Source organism: Carassius auratus, chromosome 19 (assembly GCF_003368295.1).
Source record: "Carassius auratus strain Wakin chromosome 19, ASM336829v1, whole genome shotgun sequence".
NCBI lineage: Eukaryota > Metazoa > Chordata > Actinopteri > Cypriniformes > Cyprinidae > Carassius > Carassius auratus.
Window position 1 is genome coordinate 20,772,184 of NC_039261.1, and position 24,933 is coordinate 20,797,116.

The following is a 24,933-nucleotide window of genomic DNA, read 5'->3' on the forward strand; positions in this document are numbered from 1 at the left end:
TATCGTTTATATAGTTTTTTTTTGTTATATATTTTATTTTGCTTTATCTTGGTTTTTAATTTTGTTTAGCTTTTTTATTTTGTTTGTTTGTATTTGTTTAATCTTGTTTTCAATAAATGTGTATCTACTTTCTATTTATTTACATTTTTGTATTTAATTTATAATTATCATTATTTTTATTTATTTTATTTTGATGTGTTTTGTATTTGTTTAATCTATTTTTGTTTGTAACATGCATTTTGTTATTTTAGCTTTATTTTAAAATGTTAATATTCTGTCCCGTTTTATTTATTTATTTATTTTATTTTGTTTTTATTTTACTGGGCTGTCAACATTAGCAACACTCTGTGACATGCACACTAAAAACTATCTTAAACACATAACATAATTTACAATATTTTATCTTACAAAGAGGAATCATACAACATTATATTATGTTGTAACATTATTTTTTCCCCTTATTTTTGTTGAGGAGATTTCGTGTGTGTGTCTGTGTCTGTGTGTGTGTGAGTATGAGTGTCTGTGTCTGTGTCTGTGTGTGTGTGTGTGTGTGTGTGTGTGTGTGTGTGTGTGTGTGTGTTTAGCACCTGCTCTTGATGCAGTTAAACACTCATTCAGTCTTAATCTTATTGACTCTTGTGTGACTGGGTTAACCGTCTCCACAACTCTGTGTGTGTGTGTGTGTCCACTGTTTTAACGTGTGTTCATCCAGGGAATCATGTGTGTGTGTGTGAGTGTGTCTGAGTTTGTCTGTGTCTGATTCTGTGTGTCTGTGTCTGTGTGTGTGTGTGTGTGTGTGTGTGTGTTCAGCACCTACTCTTGATGCAGTTAAACACTCATTCAGATTGATTGACTCTTGTGTGACTGACAGGGTTAACTGTCTCCACAACTCTGTGTGTGTGTGTGTGTGTGTGTGTGTTCACTGTTTTAACGTGTGTTCATCCAGGGAATCATGAAGAGAGAGTATTTGATTTGAAAATGAAAACTGTATATTAATTATAATTGGTAGATTTGATGTAGCTGCTTCAGTTCCTGGTTAAATGAATGGCAAGTCAACATGTGATCACTCAGTGAACACATCCAATAATCCTGCAGCACACTCCTTCATTACGTTCTGTAAACTCTTTCACTCAGAGACTCGTGTTTCTCTGGATGGATGCAGATGCAATTAATGATTCTTTTATTAATCGAATAGTTGGCGATTATTTGTTCGATCCCTCTCATCCCGTTTCTTCCCTTCTTATCATGTCTCTTCTTTTTTTGCTCTTACATCATCAGTTTTCTTCTCTCATCTTGTGCATCTCATTCTCATCTTTTTCTCATCTCTTTTCTTTGTTTTTCTCATCTTCTTCAGTTCTTTTCTTCACTTCTTGTTGCAGTATCTTCTCTATTGCTCTCATCTCATCTCTTCTTTGCCCTCTCTTCTCCTCTTTATGTCTCATCAGCATATTTTCCTAATATTTTTTGGGTCACTGTGTCCCTGAACATGAAGTCGGCTGTAGCTCCATTGGCTCCAGTGCTGGTGCATGCTGGGATATCTGTGTGTGTTTATGAGCCCATCATCTCTGTTCCACTGGATGGTTTCATCAGCGTCGGTTCCTGGTGTTCTCCGTCTGCTCAGGAATGACTCATGACTCCTAGATGATGGAAACCATCGCCTGAGATGACTCATTTTGGCAGGACGGACGGAGTCGATGTGGTCGCTGGCCTGTGGAGCAGTTGAATTAGACTGAACTCTGACATTAAAGATTGTGAAATTATTATTCAGATTCAGCTGCGGTCACAGCAGTCGCGTTTGTTCACATTGTGAAGAGATTTCCTTCAACGTTGCCCTTTTTATTCACAGTGACATGTCTGCTTCTGTGCTGCTTTCTCTTGTAGTGGGAAATCATCTTATCATCTGTATTATGGGAAATTAAAATTGCCCGGAAAAGACTGTTTACTCATCAATAGTAGCTCTAAAGTGAAATTATATTTTTATCTGGTAAAATTAATTGAACCAGTTTAAACATTTAGCATTTATTCATTTATCAGAAGTGGCTTACAAATGAGGAAATCCACAAGCAATTTGTTGTAAAATCAACAATATTCATAACATACAATGGCAAATTTAAAGTATAAACCTGATTAACACACAGACTTGAACTGCAGTGCAGAAAATGCATTGAAATGCACAGATTCCTTTAAATTATTAAATTATTTATTATTGTTAAATGTAATTTTATTTCATATTAAAAACAAATAATAAAAAAAATCATTTAAAATAAACCATAAGAAAGCAATAAGCAATAATAATGATACGATAAATGTAAAAAATGCATAATTTTTTATTTATCTATTTTTATAAATGTATTTAATTTAAAATAAAATAATAAAATAAAATAAAATAATATTTTAGGCAATTACTAAAAGTCCTCTTTAAAAAAATAAATAAAAATAAGAATAAAATATATATATATATATATATATATATATATATATATATATATATATATATATATATATATTTATTATTATTATTTTATTTTTATTTTTTTAATAGGACTTTTAGTAATTGCCTTCTGTGGTTATGGATTAGTTAAGTTTTTTAAATGCATTTTGTTGACTGTAAATGATATCGATAAATCAAATAAAAAAAGTATCCAGTTTTTTTTGTGTGTGTGTGTGTGTGCCATTTGTTTTTATGCATTATTAGGGTTAAAATGCAATGTTCGTCTCATATACAACTCATTTGTAAATCACGTCTCATGTGTCTCATCTCTTCTCATGTTGTTTACTTCAGTATGTAGAGCGTTCCAATTCACTCAGAAGGTTCCATTTCAGTCAGGATGCTGCCTGTGTAGACAGCATACAGCAAACAAGCGCACTAGGTTCTGAAGCAGAGCCTGGAAGTCTCTTTGTCCTAGCTTTGATCCAGTATTTGCTGTGTAAATGTCATAGGGGTGTGTCCTGTCTTAAGCCACGCCCCCCACACACCTGGACCTGGAAGAGGCTCGGCCGTGTGTGTGTGTGTGTGTGTGTGTGTGGTGTCAGATATTCCAGAGCTGTAGCAGACACAGACGTGTGTCAGGATTTCACGTCTCTCCTCATGTTCCTTGACAGCAGAGATGGACGTGTGTCGTATGAGTCTGCTGTGCTGTGTGTTTGCTGGCCGTTTCTACTCTCAGGTAGTCCACGAGCCGCTCTGATGCTCACAGCTTACGATCTGGCTTCAGATAGACCGCTGTTTACACTACTGATCCAACGTTTGAGGCTTTTTTTGGAAGAAATTAAAAGTTTTTTTCAGAAAGGCTGCATTAAACTGATCAAAAGTGACAGGAAAGACATTTATAATGTTACAAAAGATGACTATTTCAAATAAATGCTGCTCTTTTGAATTTTCGGTTCATCAAAGAATCCTGAACAATAAAATGTTTCACGTTTTACACAAAAATATATGAAGCAGCAATGTTTTCAACATTGATGATAATCAGAAATATTTATTGGGCAGTAAATCATCATATCAGAATGATTTCTGAAGAATCATGTGAGGAATGATGCTGAAAATACAGCTTTGATCACCGGAGTATATTACAGTTTAACATAAATTCACATAGAAAACAGTTATTTTAAATTGCAATAATATTTCATATTTTTACTGTATTTTTGATCAAATAAATGCAACTTGGTGAGCATAAGAGATATTTAAAAGTCTTACCAACCTTACACTATTAATGGTAGTGTGTGTGTGTGTGTGTGTGTGTGTCTGTCATACGTGACTCTGAGGGTGTAACGGCTCATGCACTAACACTTTGATGTGTGTGTGTGTGTGTGTGTGTGTCTGTCAAGAACACGTCTGGCTCATATTTTGTAAAGTGCTTTGTAATGTACTTTCAAAGGCGCTATTTCAAATAAAGATTATTATTATTATTATTTACTCCCCAAACCATGATGACAGCCATTATTGCTTTATTGCAGTGTGACTGTATTTTCATGCGGTTCTCATTACTGTAATGTGTCCCGATGTTTTGTGATTCACGTTTCTCACTGATGATTCTCATTCATTTCTCATTACTCTAACACTGTTTTTAACAGTAACGAGGCATTGATTGGTAAAAAAGGCAAGAGTGTGTGTGTGTGTGTGTGTGAAAGGACTCCTGGTTTGTCTTTTATTAGATTAGTTTTGTGTTTAACTGAAAACGGGAAACACACAGTGAGTTGTGTAACTGTGTATTTATTTGTTCTTGTGTGTTTGTTTATCTGTGTGTCGGGTGTGTCTCATGTTTGTGATGGTGATAAGCGGCAGATAAGTGCACGTCTGGGATTGTAGGAATGCTGCTGATGGGAATGTCCCGTTATTTGCAGTCCTTCCCAGCATGCATCTGGAGTGTGCTGTGGAGTTTAATGTGTGTTAACCAGCTTAACCAACCCATAACTCTCCACCAGTTTAGTCAAGATGGTTTCAACCACCAAAACCAGCTTTCCTCTTCCTTCTGGTGTGTGAGAGCATGAATGATCCTGGTCTGTTACTCCATGGTTTGGTTTTCGTTGGTGTTTCGTCGGCTCATATATTACGCCTCTTCATTTCATCAGGAAATTGAATGCACAGTTCATGCTTCGCTATATTTCACCGTCTGCTGCTTCACACACCGAGACCGAGCTAGAAATGTCCTCAGATTCAGTCAGAGGTGTTAGAAACGACGAGAGGACATTAGGAAACAGTGTTCATTTTACCGTCTGTGTGTAATTAACTTTGAGGACTACATAGCGATGCTTGATTTGGGGGAAAAACCTATTAGCATTTTTTCTAATAAAAATTGTGATTGCAAATTGAAACACTATTTATTTATTTTTTCAGATTTGCTGTGCTTATCTTTTAGCTGTGTTATTTAGGACTTTATTAAAAATAATTGAATTATTATGCTTTTATAGTTTGAAGTAGTTGTAATTGTTCTGTTTTTATTTTAATTTTAGATAAGGTTAAGGTGTTTTTGTCAGATAGTTTTTTGTTCGCTTTAGCTCTATTTCTGTTAGTACTTCAAGTTAATGAAAATAAGATTTTTTTGGCAACTAGTTGAAATAAAATATGTATTTATAAATAAATATGTATATGTTTTATTTTATTTCAGTTAATGTTTATTTTGTTTTAATTAATGGTTTTAGTTTTAGTTAACAATAATAACCCTGATTTGTAGGGCTAAGTTTGTGTGATTTATATATCAGTATAAAATATAATAATAATAATAATAATAATAATAATAATAATAATAATAGTAGTAGTATTAGCAGTAAAAGTAATAATATTAGTTATAATAATAATAATAATAATAATAATAGTAGTAGTATTAGCAGTAAAAGTAAAAGTAATAATAATAGTTGTAGTAATAATAATAATAATAATAATAATAATAAAATATTATATATTTAGTATTAGTGTTGTGATTGCATTTATATTATTATTGTTATTATTATTATTATTTACTATTTAGTTATATCAACAGAAATATTGAACAAAATAAGAAGAAATCTTACAAATATTTCACTGTAAAATATGATAAATAATTATGTTACATTATGTTACTTTTTTCTATTTTAGGAAAAACAATATAATAAAATATTACTTTATATGACAATAATTATATTTATCACTGTCTTAATTTTGTCATCAAGTTTTTATTTTCACATCTTAATGCTTTAGTTTTGTTCACTCTGAGATGCAGGAAGCACCTTTGAAACACGATGCACTTTATTTATTGACTTGAATTGCAGCCTCTGTGTTTTCTATACTAACTCTATTAATGGTGCAGCCCTGTGCAGAATGACTCTAACCAGTTTCCCGTCGTCTTGTTTCTGTCCAGACTATGACAGACACCTAGCGCACAGTAAAGGCATGGCGACGGCATACCTGGAGCCCAACTCCAACCACACCCTGGGCGGCGGGGCCAAGGCTCGTCTCAGCGCGGGGACAGAGCGCGCCCCCGGGGCCCCGGACAGAGTCCTGAAGGTCTTCCATCACTTTGAGAACAACAGCGAGCAGAGCACATGGTCCAGCAACATCCGGCACGGAGACGCCACCGACGTCAGGGTGAGAGAACAGCGTCCTGATGTTGTGTATTGATGTCTATGGCTCTTAGAATCTGTGTTTTTCATGCTAACAGAACCAGTTTCTGAGGGTCTCGCATGGTTTCCAGATGGTCCAGGCTGTCCTTTTTTAGTCTTTAGTTTGTCTGAGCTGATCTGAGCAGATCTGGATGGTTGTGATAGTTTCTCATTGATAATTTTCATTTGTTTCAAGTGAAGTGAAGTGACATACAGATAAATATGGTGACCCATACTCAGAATTCTCATTACTCACTATAATGTAAAAAAAAAAAATATTAATAAAATTTGATTAAAATTTATTTTAATACACCAATTCTGTACTTATATATTCTATTCTATTCTGTTTTATGTAAATAAAACATTCAATTTAATCAATTATAAACTATTTATATTGCAGTGTATATACATTTTAAGTTGAAAATTTTTTGTTTATAAATTAATTAATTTATCATATAATATTTTAATATATGATAATATTCTATCATATCATTATAATTATTGTATAATTTTTGGGTTTATTTTTTATTTTTTTTATTTTTTTTTGTAACTAATATGTTTGCCAAGAAATTCTAATAAAACTGGTTCCTGGTGGTTTTATGTGGTTTCTAAGTGGTTTGAGTTGGTTGTATTTAGTCATAAGCTGATCTGAGCTGGTCTAAATTTTAGTTATATATTGTTTGATTTTATTTTTTATAAATATAAATATATATTTTTAAATAACACAAATAAATAAGTGTTTAACATTTATAATATTATTAATACATTATATTTGTGTAGCTTTAAAAAATACAGCTGTTAGAATTCATACTAACAAATTCAGATAAAACCGGATCTTAAGGGTTTTACGTGGTTTCTAGGTGCTTTGAATTGGTCATTCATAGTCATTGCTGGTCTGAGCAGGTCTAGTTGCTTGTTATTTAAACAGTTAGACTGGGGGTCGTAATATAACTGTGTTTCTTCTCTTACACTCTGACAGTCTCTTGATTTTTAGTTGCAGGATGTATTTGGTGACAAACAGATGAAGCAGAGTTCACGAATGTCAGGTTTCCATCGTGTGTGTGTTTAGACATGTAAATCTGTTCTTCTGAAGCTGGGCTTTCACTGAATTTGGGCTTAATTTCTCCTGCTGGAACTGAATTGATTGTGGAGACGGACGCAGCAGCTGTATTGATCAGCGTCTGTGTTAAGTGATTGTTTCACAGGGAGGATAATCACGCTGTTACTCTTGATCGGATGCTCTCTGGTGATTTCTCATGTTACACTCTGACCTCTGAGGCCTTTATAACCGAGCGCTCTGTCTGAACACAATCTGTCTTCATGCATGATCATTTCCACTCAACAGGAGCATGTTTTAGGTTTTTTCTTCATGATAATTCAGTACATTTTAAGGCAGTGCGCTTCAGGCAAAAGCACTGGGCAGTTTTGAGATCATAGGCTATTTTGCTTTCATAATACATACTTATTTCAGACTAGTGGACAGAAAACATCCAAGTACTCCCACTGTTTATTTTATTGCACTTTATCTAGTTGCATCTGTAGATTTTAATCAGTTAACATATCTTTGATGTTAAAATCTCCACTTTAGTGACACTTACGTAAACCAAACTTTCACAATATATAACAATATACAATATAAAAAGTATTAAATAAAGAAATCACAGTATTATTGCAATAAATAAATATAGAATAAAGCAGTTTTACCTTTAAACGTTCGCATGCCATTCATTTGCCAGATTTTACAGCATTTTATTCTTAAAAACATGGTGAAAATTGTATTTTTCTGTCTATTGGCAGTATTTTCTGATATATGCCATGATAACAAGAGAGATCCATAATCACCTCTGACTCATATGTCAACAAAATAAACCGACTTTGTCCAATATTTTTATTCCTGTTCTAGAAAGGCATGCAAATGAGTGCATATTTAATTAGATGATGCATAATTTGCATCTGCTTCTATAATGTCTTCAGACTAGTGAAATAAAAAATACACTATGTGTTTATTTTATTGCATTTATCTATTTGCATCTGTAGATTTTGATAGCTATACAGTACATCTATTTAATGTTTAAATCAACTTTAGTTGCACTTGCAAACACCAACATTAACAATTTTATCTCGGCAAAGGAGAAGTGCTCACGAACATAGATTTAGACAGATCTGTGAACAATATTTGAGAGAAATTGGCCTTTAATGTACTTAGAATAAGGTCCAAATCAAACCGAACTGAAGCTCAGAAACTGTTTGGCTGCTTTAATGGCTGCAGAAGTGGGTTTTTCTAATGCAGACTCGGGGTCAGTCGTGTCTCTTATCTGTAAAAGCTTACCACGGATGTTCAGATTTCTAGCATCAGGGATTTTCTTCCTCCTGAGCTTCATACAGACGGGCGTAGATTCAAATGAGGAATCTTTAGTGGCTTGAGGAAAGCGGTCCATTCATATGACAGTGGAAGAACGAATGGAGAAACAAATGGTTTTGATTTAAAGTGTAAGTGTAATAAAACTTTAAGTGAATCAAGACTCACAGAAGGAAATACAGAAGGAAAAACTTTTTTATATTTCCTATTAGCTGTCGTTATTTGTTAGCCACTTTGGATAAGAGCATCTGCTTAATGAATAAATTAATATGTTAATATAAACCAAATGCATTAGCATTCAGAACTACATATAAAATAACAAGGCAGGACTGGCAACTTCTAATTGACAATTTGCATGCAAATGATTTGTGATGCTAATGATGCTGTGCTGAACAATTGCTGCTCGCTCAGAAAGGAAATGAATGCTTTTGTTTTTATAAATGAGTAGGAGGTAATTTTAGAGAAAAGACGGTGAAGGTTGTTAACGTTTAGTTTTTTTTATTTATTTGCATGTAGTTATGATGTTTCTGATTTAAAACATATGCTTTTATTATGCTAAGAAATACAGTGCAGTGCTTTAAAATTATACATTTTAATTGAAATGCTTTTGCAACCAGTCTCTTGAAATCAACCATATCTATGTTTCATAATTTAGGTTTAAGTTATAGTTTTTAGCTGTAAAGCATGCAAACATATAGTTAAGTTAATTTGAGATGCATATCTACTACGTAGTGATTAACTCATTAAACTCTGCCAAACGAAGCGCTTTAATTACTCTAATGGGAGATTTGCTGTTGTTTCAGTCTCAGACTAACCAGCCGATAGCAAACAGCTTGTCATCCATCTTAACTCGTCTTTGCTCACATCCTCTGGATATTTAAAGGCTTAGTCAATTACAAAATGCATGTTCATTTAAATTTCATGCACTGAAAAACCGTCTAGAAACAATTTATTCCCTCATAAATTGCAAGTAAATTTCATAATTATTTACAAAGAAATAGCACGTAACAGTAAACAGTGAACAAATAGTATTTTCTTGTAAAACATGCGCCAAAAATATTTATTTACACTTACAAAAATATTAGTTTGCTGGTACGTTTTAATTTTGTATTACTATTTCTTTAAACACATGTCAATGAAATCTGAAGTACTGCAGTTGAGTTGATGTTTACGGCTCATGAGTCGCTTTTACTGGTACGTGATTGATTTTGAAGGCCTAGATCTTACAGAAAGCACACATAAATGCTGGAAAAGCGCTCCCAGTGCTAGCGGGGAATCCGGCTCTGTTATTCCTGCACATCACGGGTTTGCCAAACCAACAGTGGTAATCTGAAGGCCACGTGTAGACAACGGTTCCAGCTCTGTTTATATGTTGTGTCCTACTGTTAAAGCCCAATGCTGAACTGCCCTGACGGTCCTTTTAGCATGAAAATGGGCCACAGACGGAGCCCTGGGGGACCCCGGTGTGAACGTGCCATCATAAATATGCAGTGTTTTGGCTGGAGTGCCAGCGTGAGTTTTTAGACGTGATGAATTGCGTGATCTAGTCTGTGAAGAGCACTGGAGAGTCTTTACTGTCCAGGGTGCCAGACCAGCGTCTGAAGCTGGGAGAGATGCGAGACGCTGTCTGGGTGTGTTAGTGTTTCTATCCCTCTCTCTTTAAGTTAGTTAAGACTGCACAAAGGCACCAGAAGTTAAAGGTAAATTAAAAGGCAGTGTATATTTGTCAGAAATATCCATTTCATAATTTTTGTTTTATTTTGCTATTGTTTTTAATGCTGGTGTTACATACTGTGAGGTTGTTTTCACACTGATCCAACATTTCATTAGCTATCCTTCCAGGTTCAAAGTGGTACAAAATAATAGTAATACTAAATAAATAAAAAGGAAAATAAATAAAAAAATAAAATAAATGAGATGAAGTGCCTCTCATTTGTAAAGTATATCAGTAAGTGTTATTTTGGAATTATTTGTACACTAGTATAGTTTTTTTATTTTTTGAAATATCTTTTAATGTTTATATTTTCAGTTTTTGTTTAAATTTTAGTTTAACTTAATTTTGTCATTTTGTTATGTTGAGTATCTTTCATCGGTTAGTTTTTTTTATAGATTTATATTTTATATAGTTTTATAAGCTACATATTTATGTAGTTTTATAAACTATATTTTTTATATCTTTAATTTATTTTTATGTAAGTTTTTCTTCACTTAGCTGCCAAGGTTTTCACTTTTATTTTATTTTATTTTTTTAATATTTTTTTTATATGTAAGATTTGCATTTTATTTTACTTCAGCTTAGTCTTGAATGGCTGGAATTATTTTTAATAATTTTAATTTCAGCTAACAAGAGCAGTCATAACATTTCAGTTACATTTTATGAAATAAAACAAATTTAATTGTAATAAATCTTCCATTTTAATTTTAAATTACATTTATTTATTTTTTATGTATTGTATTTATATATCTATTTTAAGTTAAATTTTGTGATCTATACCATGACCTTATAAAATAAACAAAATATATGAATTTACAGTAAAACATTATTGATAACTAAAATGAGAGTTGATGTAATCCATTTAGTGTGTAACCAGAATGACATTCAAACACATTGCCAGAATCCCTCTGTGTGTGTGTGTGTGTGTGTGTGTGAATGGTGTGAGTGTGTAGCACAGTATATGCAGTAAATGCAGCACTGCACTGCAGTTCTAGTGTGTGATGGGAATATTTGGTCTCATGAAGGTTGAGCTGGATCCAGGTTGGCTCCATTACACTCTCTAATCATCGAATAACAGCCGCAGGATTTTTATGCTTCTATAAATCAGTTTATATATTGCAGTATGCCGTGCATTGTGGGATTTTTATGAGCTTGAACTGTGTGTTTTGTGTCTCTAGGGAATCATTCAGAAGATCGTGGACAATCACAAGGTCAAACATGTGGCTTGTTTCGGTCTGCGTCTCACTCACGTACCGTCGGGCGACATCCACTGGCTCCACCCGGATCTGGGCGTGTCCCACGTGAGGGAGAGATACGAGCAGAACCGCCCACAGGACGAATGGAGGTAATCATCCACACACGTTTCACACACTATCAACATTCACACACACAGGAGGAGATATAATACTGCGTCTAATAAACACCACTTTGACAGGCTCTGGTCCATAAAGCTCTAAAATATTACTTAACCATGAATTTAAAAATAGTTTTATTTTAGTATTTTAGATTTTTTGTGAAATTATAATATTTTTATTTATTTTATTTTTTTATATTTTATTATAGTTTAAATCTTAGTAATTTCGTAATGTGCTGTTGTAATTTTTATTAGTTTTTGTAGTATTTTTTTATCTTTTAATAATAATTTATTTCACTTTCAGTTTGGTATTTTTTCTCATTTAGTTTTTTATGTTTAACTTTTATAGATAGTTTAGTAATGTATCATTAGTTATTATTTAATTATTTAAATGACTAATTAACAATGAGCAATACATTTCTTACAATATTTTTTAATCTTTGTTAATCTAACTTAATAAAAATATAACTTTTCTCTTTTAGTTCAAGTTAGCTGGGGTCCATTAAATAATATGAACTATAATTTTTTTGTTTTAATATTATATTATTAAATGAAGTTAATATTTTTAAGATTAATAAAAAAATATAATAATTTAAGTTTTAGTAATTTAGTCATTTGCTTTTGTCTTGTTTTTTTATTTAATTTTTTAAAATTATTTTAAATGTAATGTATATTTACATTTGTTGTATTAACTTTTGTCAGTTTATAAATAATATTTTTACATCCCAATTTTCTATACATGCAGTAAAATGTAATTCTTTGAAAAAGGAAATGAACTCAGGTTTTTTAATTTTCTTTGCATTACATAGATTTTGATTTTTATCCATGCTGAATAATAATAAAAAAGTATAGACCACCCTAAACTGGTTTCCTGGTCTTAGCTGGATCAGCTGGTCATGTTGGGAGTATGTGATCATTTACTTGTGTCCTGTTATTTAAGGTTGTCTTTATGAATGAAAGGGCTTCGTGTGAATGACAAGCATCACATGGTTTTGTAGAGACAGGAGGGCATTGCGATGCTCTTGTGATTGCATGATTGCACCAGGAGGAGTATTTGAATTCATCGACCTCTAAATCAGTGTTTCTTCTGCTAGGCTTGTCTTTGTCCATGTCCATGTGTGCGTGTCTTATTTTATCAGAGTCTGTGAGTTATTCCCACACAGATGGTATTTTTATGTCACCTCGTCTCTACCCACAATGCAGCAGGGGAGCCGTCAGGGAAGGCATTCACCGGCGCTCATTCACTCTCAGCAGCTTTTGTTCTGTCACTCACAGCGCAGAGTGATTTAAAATCCTGCCTTTTAACTGCCCCGTACACACGCTGCTGTTTGAGGAGACCGTTTTATGTCAGAAACACTTGATTATCTCAAACTCTTGTAGCTTTTGAGAGATCTGTTCTGATAACTTTTACTTACTTTTGGTGGTTTTCTGCATCCTGAAGCCCAGACCAGCATAAAACCTTCAGTCTGGCTCTTGACAGATACATAATGGTTTGCTTTTCAGCATGTTCTGGTCAAGAATGGCCCGTTTATGAAGGAAGAATCATCTGACAGATATAAAACGTGACTTTTTTTAGGGCTGGATTCATCTGAAACACTTAATGCATCAATGCACAATAGTGTTTGCTAATGAGAAACAAATAAATGTGTGTATAATGTGACTTTCAGAGTTTTCTGTTTATTCAAAAACATTGCTTTTTTTATTGAACTTAACCCATTCATTTGCTACCATGTTTTGATGTCATAAACGTCAAAAACCATGTCAGATCCAGTGATTTTAGCAGCCTTGTAACTTTTTAATCTTTTTCGAATTTTTCTGATAGATTTACACTTTTAATGCACACTACTATTCAAAAAATGTTGTCAGTGCGACTTATTCTCTTTTTTAAAGAAATTAATACTTTTACTCAGCAAGGCTGCATTAAAATGATCAAAAGTGACAGTAAATACATTAATGATGTTACTAAATATTTACATTTTAATTAAATTATATTCTTTTGAGCTTTCTATTCATCAAAGAATCCTGAGAAATAAAATGTATCACTGTTCCACAAAAATATTGTGTAGCACAATTCTTTTCAACATTGATGATAATCAGAAATGTTTCTTGAGCAGCAAATCAGTATATTATCATGATTTCTGAAGACACTGAAGACTGGAGTCATTTTTTTTTTTTTACTGTATATTCACACAGAAAACAGCAATGTTTCACTATTTTACTGTATTTTTGATCAAATAAATTCAGCCTTAGTGAGCAGATGAGACTTCCTTCAAAAACATTTAAAAAAATCATCATTCCTGATTACTCAGCTTTTCTCCTTACTCTACTTTCTTCTCTCTCTTCAGAGCTCGTGTGAATCATTGGGAAACCCCAGTCAGATTCCTTCCCAAACAAACTGACATTAGTACAGAGAGTGATGTGTGCTCTTGGTTGGTCTGATGTGAGTGTTTGTGAATCTCAGAGGCTGTGATCAGATAAGGCTGTTTGTTTCGTTCGTCTGAGGATGAAGCGTCCCGCTCTCAGAGCTGATGTCATTCTTTAGGAGCTCTAATAAGTGTTTGTGCTGTAAGGCAGATGAGCTCATGTTCAGATGAAGATGGAAGAGGATCTAGTTCTTTCGCTGTAGGCAGACGACTCTCGCTGCTTGTAGTTTCTCTAGAGAGAAACATGACTGATCGTGTCCAAGCTACAACCAATCATCTGCTCACAAAATGACCTCATTATTAGACCAGCAGAACGCCTCACACGACTGGAATCCCCATCATTTCCAGCGCTGCACGTCACATACAGTATATGGATGTATATGTATGTATGTATGTATGTATGAATGTATGTATGTGTGTGTGTGTGTGTGTGTATGTATTTTTATTTAATAATATAATTAATTCAATAATAATTATTTATAAAATGTTAAATTATAATTTATATATATATATATATATATATATATATATATATATATATATATATATATATAATTAATTTTTTTACATATTTTTTATACTGTTCAAGTGAAAACAGTTTTTAATTAAAATATATTTATATTTATTATAAAAATAGATTTTCAGTTCAGTTAGTTTATACTGTATTTAATCATATTTTGTAACTGTGTATATATATATATATATATATATATATATATATATATATATATATATAATAATATTTAGTATATCATTTTAAGTTAATTAATTTAACAGTTCGATTTTCTGTTAAGATTTTTTGAGAGACTGTGTATGTGAAAAGCACCATACAAATGTATTTGACTTAACTTGATTTAAATCTCTTTTAAAAATGCATTTTACAAAAACCCTAAATGCATTATAATATTGGAAATGTATTAAATTTGGCATTTGAATGTTTCAGCAAAATATATTTAGAATTTAAAAATATGTCGGACTGTATATGTTGTACTGTTTACAACATGTATTTAGCATATATTCTATATATGTGTTGGCTTGAAATAGTTTTTTCTGTTTATAGTAGCTTCCCAACCTCAATGGTTTGTGTGTTAGATATTTGGTCTAATTTGATTCAGCTTTGAGTCTTCTTCTGTTTTTAGATCAGTTTTTATTTGATGAGCCTGAAAGTAAAGAACGCAGCAGAGAAAGCACTTTTCCCAGCAGAGCTGCTTTTTCAAAGAAGTGTGTGAACTGCTCAGGAAGTGAGATTCGATCATTTCCTGAGCGAGGTCCAGGAAGTCAGGAAAAGCACTGAAGGGTCATTTCCTCTGGAGTTTCAGCTTTCAAATGAAGAAGCTGCTGAAAAGATCGGAGCACACACTGGAAAGAACAGTGACTCTGAGCTGACAGTGATGGATGAGTGTCCTCCTGATGCAGCAGTGATCAGCTGTGTGTGTGTGTGTGTGTGTGTGTGTGTGTGTGTGTGTGTGTGTGTGTGTGTGTGTGGAATCACAATGACTCCAGTATTGATCGTTTGGAGGGGTTCAGTTATGTAGGGATCGTGTGTGTGTGTGTGGCTTTGAGAGTGACACACACACACACACACACACACCTCTCTTTTTAATGTTTAATGTTCCACATTTTCTAGATTTTCTTTATTTTTCTCCTTCAGTTTTTGTCATCCTTCGTAAGCGTGACAGTAACTGATCAAGAGTCAAATTATTGAAAAAAAGGGCTTTCATCTCTTGTACTTTAAACGTAGCAATAGTTTAAATCTAATTAAGTAAAAAAAAAACTATAAAATATGTTAAATATAAAATGTGATATAACAAAATATAGGAATAAAAGTAACTAAATATGATAGAATTAAGTGTTGTTGTTATTTTTATGTTTTTGTTATACTGCTTCAAAAGAAATTAGAGTTAATGTTATGTTTTATTGTCTTGGGCTCAGAGCTGCAGAAATACAAAACAACCACCTTTCTATTCTATTCTATTCTATTCTATTCTATTCTATTCTATTAGAAATGTGCTCAGTTATCATTACTCAAATTCAAACATCTACTAAAAATCTTTGTGGTCCTAAAACAGAGCTTCAATTTCTTTCAGCACAGTGTAGTTCCTTAGTTTTTCTGTTGATTTGGTGGAGAAAGATGAGGTTTCTTCATGAGCTTGACTCTGTTATCAGTAAGTGTGTGTGTGTGTGTGTGTGTGTGTGTGTGTGTGTGTGTGATGTTAAGGCACATGGTGATTTCTCCAGTCGTGACTCTGTTCTTTATCATGTTTTGTCCTCAGGTATGAGCTGAGGATCCGTTACCTGCCCAAGGGCTTCCTCAAGCAGTTCACTGAAGACAAACCCACTCTCAACTATTTTTATCAGCAGGTGAGTGAAGGTGCACTCGTCTGTGTGTGTGTGTTATTTAGCATGCACGTCTGTCCACAGCAGCTCAAATGTGTGAATGTTTCTGTGTGCAGGTGAAGAATGGCTACATGCTGGAGACTGCGGATCAGGTGGACCAGGAGATCGCGCTGAAGCTGGGGTGTCTTGAGATCAGGTGCGCTCATGCTTCATCAGTCATCGTCCCGTTATCAGCAGCGAGACTGTGAGAGGATCCTGTTCATTTCTGCTTTTCTCTTTTCCAGGAGATTCTACAGAGAGATGAGAGGAAACGCTCTGGATAAAAAATCCAACTATGAACTGCTAGAGTAAGTGTTCTTTCCTGAACGATATGCACTTCATATTGACAGATAATGCTGAACATTTAATAATCGAATAGAGTTTAATTGTCAAAATGGCACAGTTAGATCTCAGGATGCCAGGATACTGTCTGACAGATCACTGCTAATAAAGCTGAACTTCTCCTGAACATCATGTCCTCAGCACACACACACACACACACACACACACAGAGTCACACTTCATCTCAGCGGGGACTGACACACACGCACACACACACACACACGCGTGTGCATTAGTTCCAGGTCATCCCATCAGTCGCCTGCAGACACACAGCAGCGCTCTGGCCCCTCAGGGGGCGGGACAGGGCAGAGAGAGCGCACCAATCACAGAGCCACTCTGATTTGAGTGACAGGGAATGACATCATCACCTGGTCACCTCTGATTTCACTAGCAGTCAAATACCATCACAGATTTTAATCATATATTAAATAAAGTTTTATTTTTAGATTTCTGTTTTCTTTTTAATTGTAGTTCAAGTTTTTGTGATTTCTTGTGGGGTTTTTTTTCTTAAATAATTATAGATTAAATTTTTATTTAAGTTTATATCTATATATACTTTTTTTCTTCAACTGATTATAACCCTGCTCTAAACAACATATTAGGAAATTAAGATACAGAAACTGTTGGATGTATGTAACATAATTCCCATATATTTAATGTTTAATATTGATTTATAAAATATCTTAAAATAATCTTAAAATAATATGTAAGTAATATTATATAATTTTTATATTGTAAACATTGCTGCATCATATTATGCTTAATTTACCAATAGTTAATAATATAATGTTATGAAGGGAAAAGTACAAAGTATATATATTATACTGTATTCAGTTATTTTAATGTCTACAAAGTTTGATTTTATGAATATATTTCAGTTTGAGTAATTTTAGTCATTTGATTTTAAATAAAATAAAGCTTTAATTATATATTTTATTTCACTTAAACTATATTTTATTTTAATTTGTAACATTTATAAGTAACATAAATTAAATCATTTTAATTTTAGTCACTGACAAAACCCCTGCTCTGAACAATAGAATAGTGTAGAAACTAATGAATTTGTGTAAGATCATACCAGTTTGTTTTCTTTTATTGTAATCTGTGTGGGAAAAATATGATGGAAAGAGGGACTTTTCACAACCTGGCAACCAAGCCTCAAATTTGTTTGCTATAAATAATGTAAAAAATATAATGTAAAAATGTATAAATGTAAATACAAAATTCCAGGTTTTACTATACTAGCGTTTATTTTAGTTTATTCTGTTCCCATCAAAACATGCATAATTAATGCATAAAGGAGAGGTTGGAAATGCACTACCATGACAAAGCTGAATTATTTACTTGGTGCATTTTGTTGATGTGTTTGAAGCATGTCTCTTAAAACGCAGTAGAGGATGACATGAGATAGTAATGTGAGGTTTTCATGAAGTTTGGAGAAGTTGATCCACTGGTCATCCAGCATGTGTTTGTAGATCAGATGAGATCAGTTCACCAGGTGGACTGCTTCTCTGTGGAAACGTCTCGATTCAGATCCAGTCTGTTGGCCGTCTGTGAGTGTGTGATGACATCATCACAGCTGCGCTCTGTTTTTCTCTGTTCGCAGAAAGGACGTTGGACTACGACGGTTCTTCCCCAAAAGTTTGTTGGAATCGGTTAAGGTGAGATGTTGCTTTCTGCTGCAGACACATCGGTTGTAAAATTTGTGCATTTGCCAGTATTTAGCCAGTATGTCTCTGTCTTGAATTGAAAAATTGGGATTAAAGTTGCATGAAGTCAAATAATGCAAAGATGCATATTAGTATTTAATATTATATACTTGTAAGTAATATCCTCCATGCAGATATATATATAATTCGTTTTTATTGTTTATAAGTATTATTTCTGTTTTTCTCTTTTTTTGTAATTTAGTTATGTGCTTTTTTAATTTCTTTAAGTATTTACTATGTAGCTTTTAATGTTTTTTTTTTTTACATGGTTTCCTTTTTAATTTAATTTTTTTTTGTAGGTTTGTTATGTGCTTTTGCTTTTATTTTTTTTTTTAAATGATGTATAAATATTTATTCATATATATTCATTATTTTTAGATTTTTCAATTGTCATTTTAATGTTCAATTGTTTGTCCGTTGACCCTGTGGTCATCCTCAAGAGTGTGCACGGGTCGGGACAGAGGTGTTAAACCCCCCAAACCTCCACCGCCTCACACTCTGTTCCCATCGGCCGGGAGCTTTATTGCTGTGTTGCTCGAGAGCGGTTCATTTAGGCCTGTTATAGCATTTAATCTGTGTGCTTCCTAGAAAAAGTCCTTCTGGAGAGTTTCCAGCATCAGTGTGTGAGCAGAGCTCTTTTGATCGAGTCAGAAACAGGGTTCAGTTAACAGCGCAGCCATCTGTCACTGACCGCATAAATCAAACCCAGCCCTGAGTCATCATTTTAATAACTGTTTGTTTTCAACGCACAGGGAGCTTATTAAAGAGATAGTTCTCTCACAAACATGTAAATCCTTCAGTCATTCAAAACTTGCATGATTCTTTTTGCGGGTGCATGAAAGGAAACATTTTGATGAGCTGCTGTTTTCCATGCACTGGAAGTGTAAGAAGTCTCTTCTGTTCACCAAGGCTAGATTTATTTATGCAAAAATACTGTAAAAACAGTGAAATATTTTTACAATTTTAAATAACTGGTTTCTAAGTGAATTTCTGTTCAAATGTAATTTATTTCTGTGATCAATATGAATTTTCAGCATCATTACTGGAGTCCTCAGTGTCACATGATCTTCAGAAATCATTCTAATGTACTGATTTGTAAATGGCATTATGGCACAGAAATGATGGCAGATATATTCCATTAAAATCAATAAAGAAAAACTGAATAGATAATAGATGACAGAGATTAATATTCAAAATTATTATATATTTTTTTAAAATTGTTATTCATTAAAAAGACAGTAGGAGTTGGCTATGCCATAGTTTATTTATTTAATAATTTATTGTTGTTTTAATTGTTTACATTTTTTATCTTTATCATCTTTTAATTATATTTTTATTTTATTTTTATAATCTTTTCTTGATGTCTTTGCTCATATTTATTTTAAATAAATAGTTTTTTAACAATTACAATATAATTATATATTTAAAAAACTATACAGAAAAATACAAATGAATTTAACTAACAAAATAAATAAAAGCACATAAGAAAATTACAAACATTTAATTAAAATGAAAAAAAAAATATATATATTTATAAAATTAAAACATTTATAAATAATTTTAAAAATTAATAAAAATTACAAAAGCAACTAGCAAAGCTACAAAAAATTGTGAAATTAAAAAGGAGCTGTATATAAAAATGTAAAAACATTTTTGTCTTATTAGCATATTTAGTATTAATAGTATTACTAGGTTGAAAGTGGTATTTTATACCAAAAGGAAAGAAGAGGCACATCAGAGTCTCTGTTCCCCTCTGGTTTGGTCCATTAGACCCTTCCCATGATTCCTCAGCAGATTTAAGCTCAGATACGGTCTGCACTTCCTGTCAGGAAGGATGGGCGGTCCGTCTGAAATGACCGCGCACATGTTTGATATGATCAGTGTGTATCTGTGTCTGGAATGCTGTTAGTTTACCCAGAATGCCTTTCAGTGCTGGTCCCATCCATCAGCAGTGTGCAGGTTTGTGTGTTTTGAGGAGAGAGAGAGAGAAAGCTGACAGAGATTGATCAATCTAGCGCGTCGTATTTGATTGACAGCTGTATTTGATGGTTGTGATGAACCTGTCAGCTCTAATTACCGACTAGATTCTGGATTATTAAGTTCTGTGATCATACTTCATCATAATGTTTTGTATTTGCATCACTATTATTTCTGCTTATACTCATTTTTGCACTTGCACAGACTGCTTGAACTCTGATGCATAACTGATTTATCAGAACATGTTATTATCTAGTTTATTCATAATTTATGAATCTCTAATAACTATTAGGCATGACAATACTATTAATGTATTATAAATGTTAACATCAATGATTTTCTGTTATTTTATCATTGAGTTTTAACTATATATATATATATTATATATATATATATATATATATATATATATATATATATATATATATATATATATATATATACATTCATTTTTAGTATTAAATAAAAGTGAGAAATATGTATTTGGCAACTGGCTGACAAAATATGTTTGAGTTTCTATAAATACTATTTTGTTTAATTTAATGTATTTTATTTCAAATAATGAAAATATTTTAATGATTTATTTAACTATAATAACCCTCATATGTAATTTTTTTAAATATATACTTTTATTAGTTTTTTTTATTTAAGTACATTATATTGCTAAACTTTATAAAAGTCAGAAATCCTTTTTCTTTTTTGTACATTTTATTTTATCTCAGTTCATATTTATTTTATTTCAAGTAATGAACATTTAAAAAAAAAAATTATTTTGATTAGCCATAATAACCCAGATGTGAACTGTAAAAAGTGCAGTACACACACACACACACACACACACACACAATAATTAAATACTGGTTAATATAGTGAAGTAAAATAGTGATCTTTAAAGCAGGCAGTTGCACAAGAGCTGTAGTTCAATATGATGTTATTCGAGTGTTTTTTATCTAGTATTGCTGCTGTGGGAGTTCACGGTTGTTAATCAGTGTGTGAAGTGTAACGCTGCTCTTTCTCTCTGTGCTTCAGGCCAAAACGCTGAGGAAACAGATCCAGCAAACGTTCAAGCAGTTCGCCAACCTGAACGAGGAGCAGAGCATACACAAGTTCTTCGAGATCCTGGCGCCCGTCTACAGATTCGACAAAGAGTGCTTCGGCTGTGCTCTGGGGGTACGTCCAGTCTCTGGACTTCACTGCCCCCTGCTGCCCGATCAGGAGTCACATCAGCTGACACCAAATACTCCTTACCCGTCATCAAACTGTGTTTTTCATTATACTTCACACTATATGCTGCTGTTCACGAGTTTGGGGTCAGTTCTTTTTTAGTGAAAACAGGTGACCTGGTCTTAAGTGTCATTTTTTTAAATTGAGATTTCTACGTCATCTGAAAGCTGAATTAATTATCTTGTACAATCATATATGGCGTATTAGGAGGACAGTATTTGGATGAGATACAACTATTTGAAAATCTGGAATCTGAGAAACCTTGGTGGTATAATGAAAGCAATATTTCTTGATTTTGAATTATGAGCTTTTCTAAAATTAGTAATTATTCTGTGTTGATTTTTTAACCCCTGTTATCCTTTAATGATTTATTTTTTTCTGATTTGATCTGAAGTCAGTGTATTGACACTCATCTCTCTCTCGCTCTCTCCGTCTCTTCTCTCTCTCTCTCTCTCTCTCTTTCACTCTCCACTCTCTCTCTCACTCTCTCTCATACTCTCACTCACTCACTCTCTCATTCCTCTCACTCTCTCACACACTCTCTCTCACTCTCACTCACTCTCTCTCACTCTCTCTCTCACACTCTCTCTCTCTCTCTCTCACTCACTCTCTCACATTCTGTCACACTCTCTCACTCACTCTCTCTCTCTCATTCTCACTCTCTCTCTCACTCACTCCTCTCTCTCTCTCACTCACTCTCTCTCTTCTCACTCTCTCTCTCTCTCACACACACTCGCTCTCTCTCTCTCTCCTCACTCTCTCTCTCTCTCTCTCTCACTCTCTCTCTCACTCTCATACTCTCTCTCACTCACTCTCTCACTCTCTCTCACTCTGTCACACTCTCTCTCACTCTCTCTCCTCATTCTCTCACCCTCTCACACTCTCTCACTCTCACTCACTCTCTCTCTCACACAACTCGCTCTCTCTCACTCTCTCTCATACTCTCTCACTCACTCTCAACTCTCTCTCACTTGTCACACTCTCTCACTCACTCTCTCTCTCTCTATTCTCTCATCTCTCACACTCTCTCTCTCACACTCTCTCACTATCTCACTCACTCACTCATCATCACTCTCACTCACTCTCTCTCTCTCACACTCTCATTATCTCTCTCTCTCTCACTCTCACACTCTCTCACTCTCTCTCACTCTCTCTTTCTTGTTTCTCACTCTCTCTCTGTCACTCTCTCTCTCTCTCTCTCTCTCAGTCGAGTTGGGTCATATCAGTGGATCTCGCTATCGGTCCAGAGGAGGGAATCAGTTACCTGACAGACAAGGGCTCCACGGTAACACATACTGACATCACCATAGCAACAAGCATCTATTTTACTTTAACCCTAGTTGTTTTGCTCAGCTCTTTGGTTCCATTCATGACTAGCTCCGCCCACAGTGAACTCTCATTGGTCTAAAATCCTAATTAGAAATAAACAGCATATGTTCTGATTGGCTGATTTTTGAAGTTGATAAGGAGGAATTTCTTCATGATGTAATGCGTGTCTGTTCTCTTTCAGCCGACACATCTGGCTAACTTCACGCAGGTGCAGAGCATCCATTACTCCTGCGTGGAGGAGAAGGAGAGGAAGGGCGTCCTACAGCTGGATGTGGCAGGAGCCGCTGAGGTAAAGCTGCTTCTCTGACTGCAGCTGATGCATTGTTGAGTTTGAGATGTGTGACTCAGGAGGGCGCTCTAGTTTCACTCAGTCACTGTTATTTTGGGGCTTTATTGTCTGTCTTTTAGGCACCATTTTTATCCAGCTCTAGACGCTGTGGTGGATTCCTTAGACAGATGGAAACCAGCAGTGTCATTGTTGACTGAAACTGTTAAAACTGAAAAAAAAAGAAGAAATTGGGTTATTGAAATATAGCTAAAATATAAATATTAGATTAGACCGTTTTGATAACTATAATAACTGGAAAAAATTAAACTAAAACTAACTAAAATTTAAATTATTAGAAAAAAAATAAAATGATGTCTTGCTAACTTCAAAAAAAAGTTAAGTACCAAAATAAAAAAGCTAAAACAGAAATTAAAATAAATTCAAGCTAAACAGAAATATTACAAAAAAGCTAATAAAACAGACAAAATTACTTGAATCTAAATTAAAATGACAATATAATATATATATATATCAACTTAATATTAATAAATAAATTATTAAAATAAATAAATAATGAACTGATGAAAAAATATTTGCACTCTTGCCATGACAACTACCTACAATACAATTTAAGTATTTAAATGACTAAAACTAAGACTGAAGTAAAAATAAAGCTAAATAGAAAAAAATATATAAAATTTTGTATTATTATTTAACTAAAATTACAAATAAAATGTAAAAAAAATTATAGAACTAGAAAGCTAGTTCCTAATATCGCTGAATATTAAAATAGCATTTCCACAATACAAAAAAAAAAAAATGAAATCGTTAACTTGTGAGATCATAAGTCTTTTTGATCCAGCTGTTTGGGACTCAGACTAGACTATAATGACTATCATTGTGTGTTTGTTTTATTTTGATCTCATCACATTCAATCCAGACAGCATAATCACAGCTGGAGTAAAGGAAGCACTGTTGAGTGTGTGTGTGTGTGTCTGTGTGTGTTTGTGTCTGTGTGTGTCTGTGTGTGTGTGTGTGTGTGTGTGTGCGGTGCGTGCGTGTGTGTGTCTGTGTGTGTGTGTGTGTGTGTGTGTGTGTGTCTGGGCGCGCACGCGCGCGCGTGTGTGTGTGTCTGTGCGCGCGCGCGCGTGTGTGTGTGTGCGCGTGTGTGTGAGAGTGTGTGTTTGTGTGTGTGTGTGTGTGTGGTGAAGCTGCTGTCACTGATAATGGCTCATTGTGAGTCTGGTTTGTTTCTCGTAGCCTCTCACGATCAGCACGCCGTCCCTCGCCGTGGCTGAGAACATGGCTGACCTCATCGATGGATACTGTCGCCTGCTCAGCGGCGTCAGCACGTCCTTCATCGTCCGAGCGCACAAAGGTACGTCTGCCTCACGCTGCTGCATTGTGGGATGTTTGTACTCTAGAGGCGTGAATGAGACGCATCGAGTAGACAATCCCAGAATGAAGCAGCACAGCTGTTAGTCTCAGCAAGACACAAACAGAAAGACATACCACTCGTAGTGAAGTCTGAAATGCAGTTCTTGGTGTTCTCCTGTTTGATTCACGAGCTGAAGCTGTGTGTTTTTCTCTCCTACAGAGGGAGAAAGAGCTCTTCCATCCATTCCAAAGTGAGTCATAAATCCACTTCCCTGTCGTTCATGAGCTGTTTAATAAACTCACGTCAGACGCCAGATTCATTAACACTTAAACACTTCCAAAACTGGTCAAAACTAGAGCTGGGGATATATCAAACGCTCACTGTGTATCTGTGATCATTTTG

The 24,933-nt window shown here is 34.0% G+C and overlaps 1 protein-coding gene across 4 annotated transcripts in view; it reads left to right on the top strand.

Moving 5' to 3' along the window:
* Positions 1–24,933, top strand: part of LOC113119735 (focal adhesion kinase 1-like) — a 58,553-nt gene that overhangs the window by 8,835 nt on the left and 24,785 nt on the right. For all 4 annotated transcript variants that reach the window (XM_026289366.1, XM_026289364.1, XM_026289365.1 and 1 more), the window contains 11 exons: positions 5,838–6,064; positions 11,330–11,496; positions 16,202–16,289; positions 16,382–16,461; positions 16,550–16,612; positions 18,253–18,307; positions 21,362–21,502; positions 22,764–22,841; positions 23,067–23,174; positions 24,414–24,531; positions 24,751–24,781. In XM_026289366.1, the coding sequence (XP_026145151.1) occupies positions 5,870–6,064; positions 11,330–11,496; positions 16,202–16,289; positions 16,382–16,461; positions 16,550–16,612; positions 18,253–18,307; positions 21,362–21,502; positions 22,764–22,841; positions 23,067–23,174; positions 24,414–24,531; positions 24,751–24,781 (1,124 nt within the window). In that variant the 5' untranslated portion in view covers positions 5,838–5,869. The remainder of the gene's footprint in view (positions 1–5,837; positions 6,065–11,329; positions 11,497–16,201; positions 16,290–16,381; positions 16,462–16,549; positions 16,613–18,252; positions 18,308–21,361; positions 21,503–22,763; positions 22,842–23,066; positions 23,175–24,413; positions 24,532–24,750; positions 24,782–24,933) is intronic.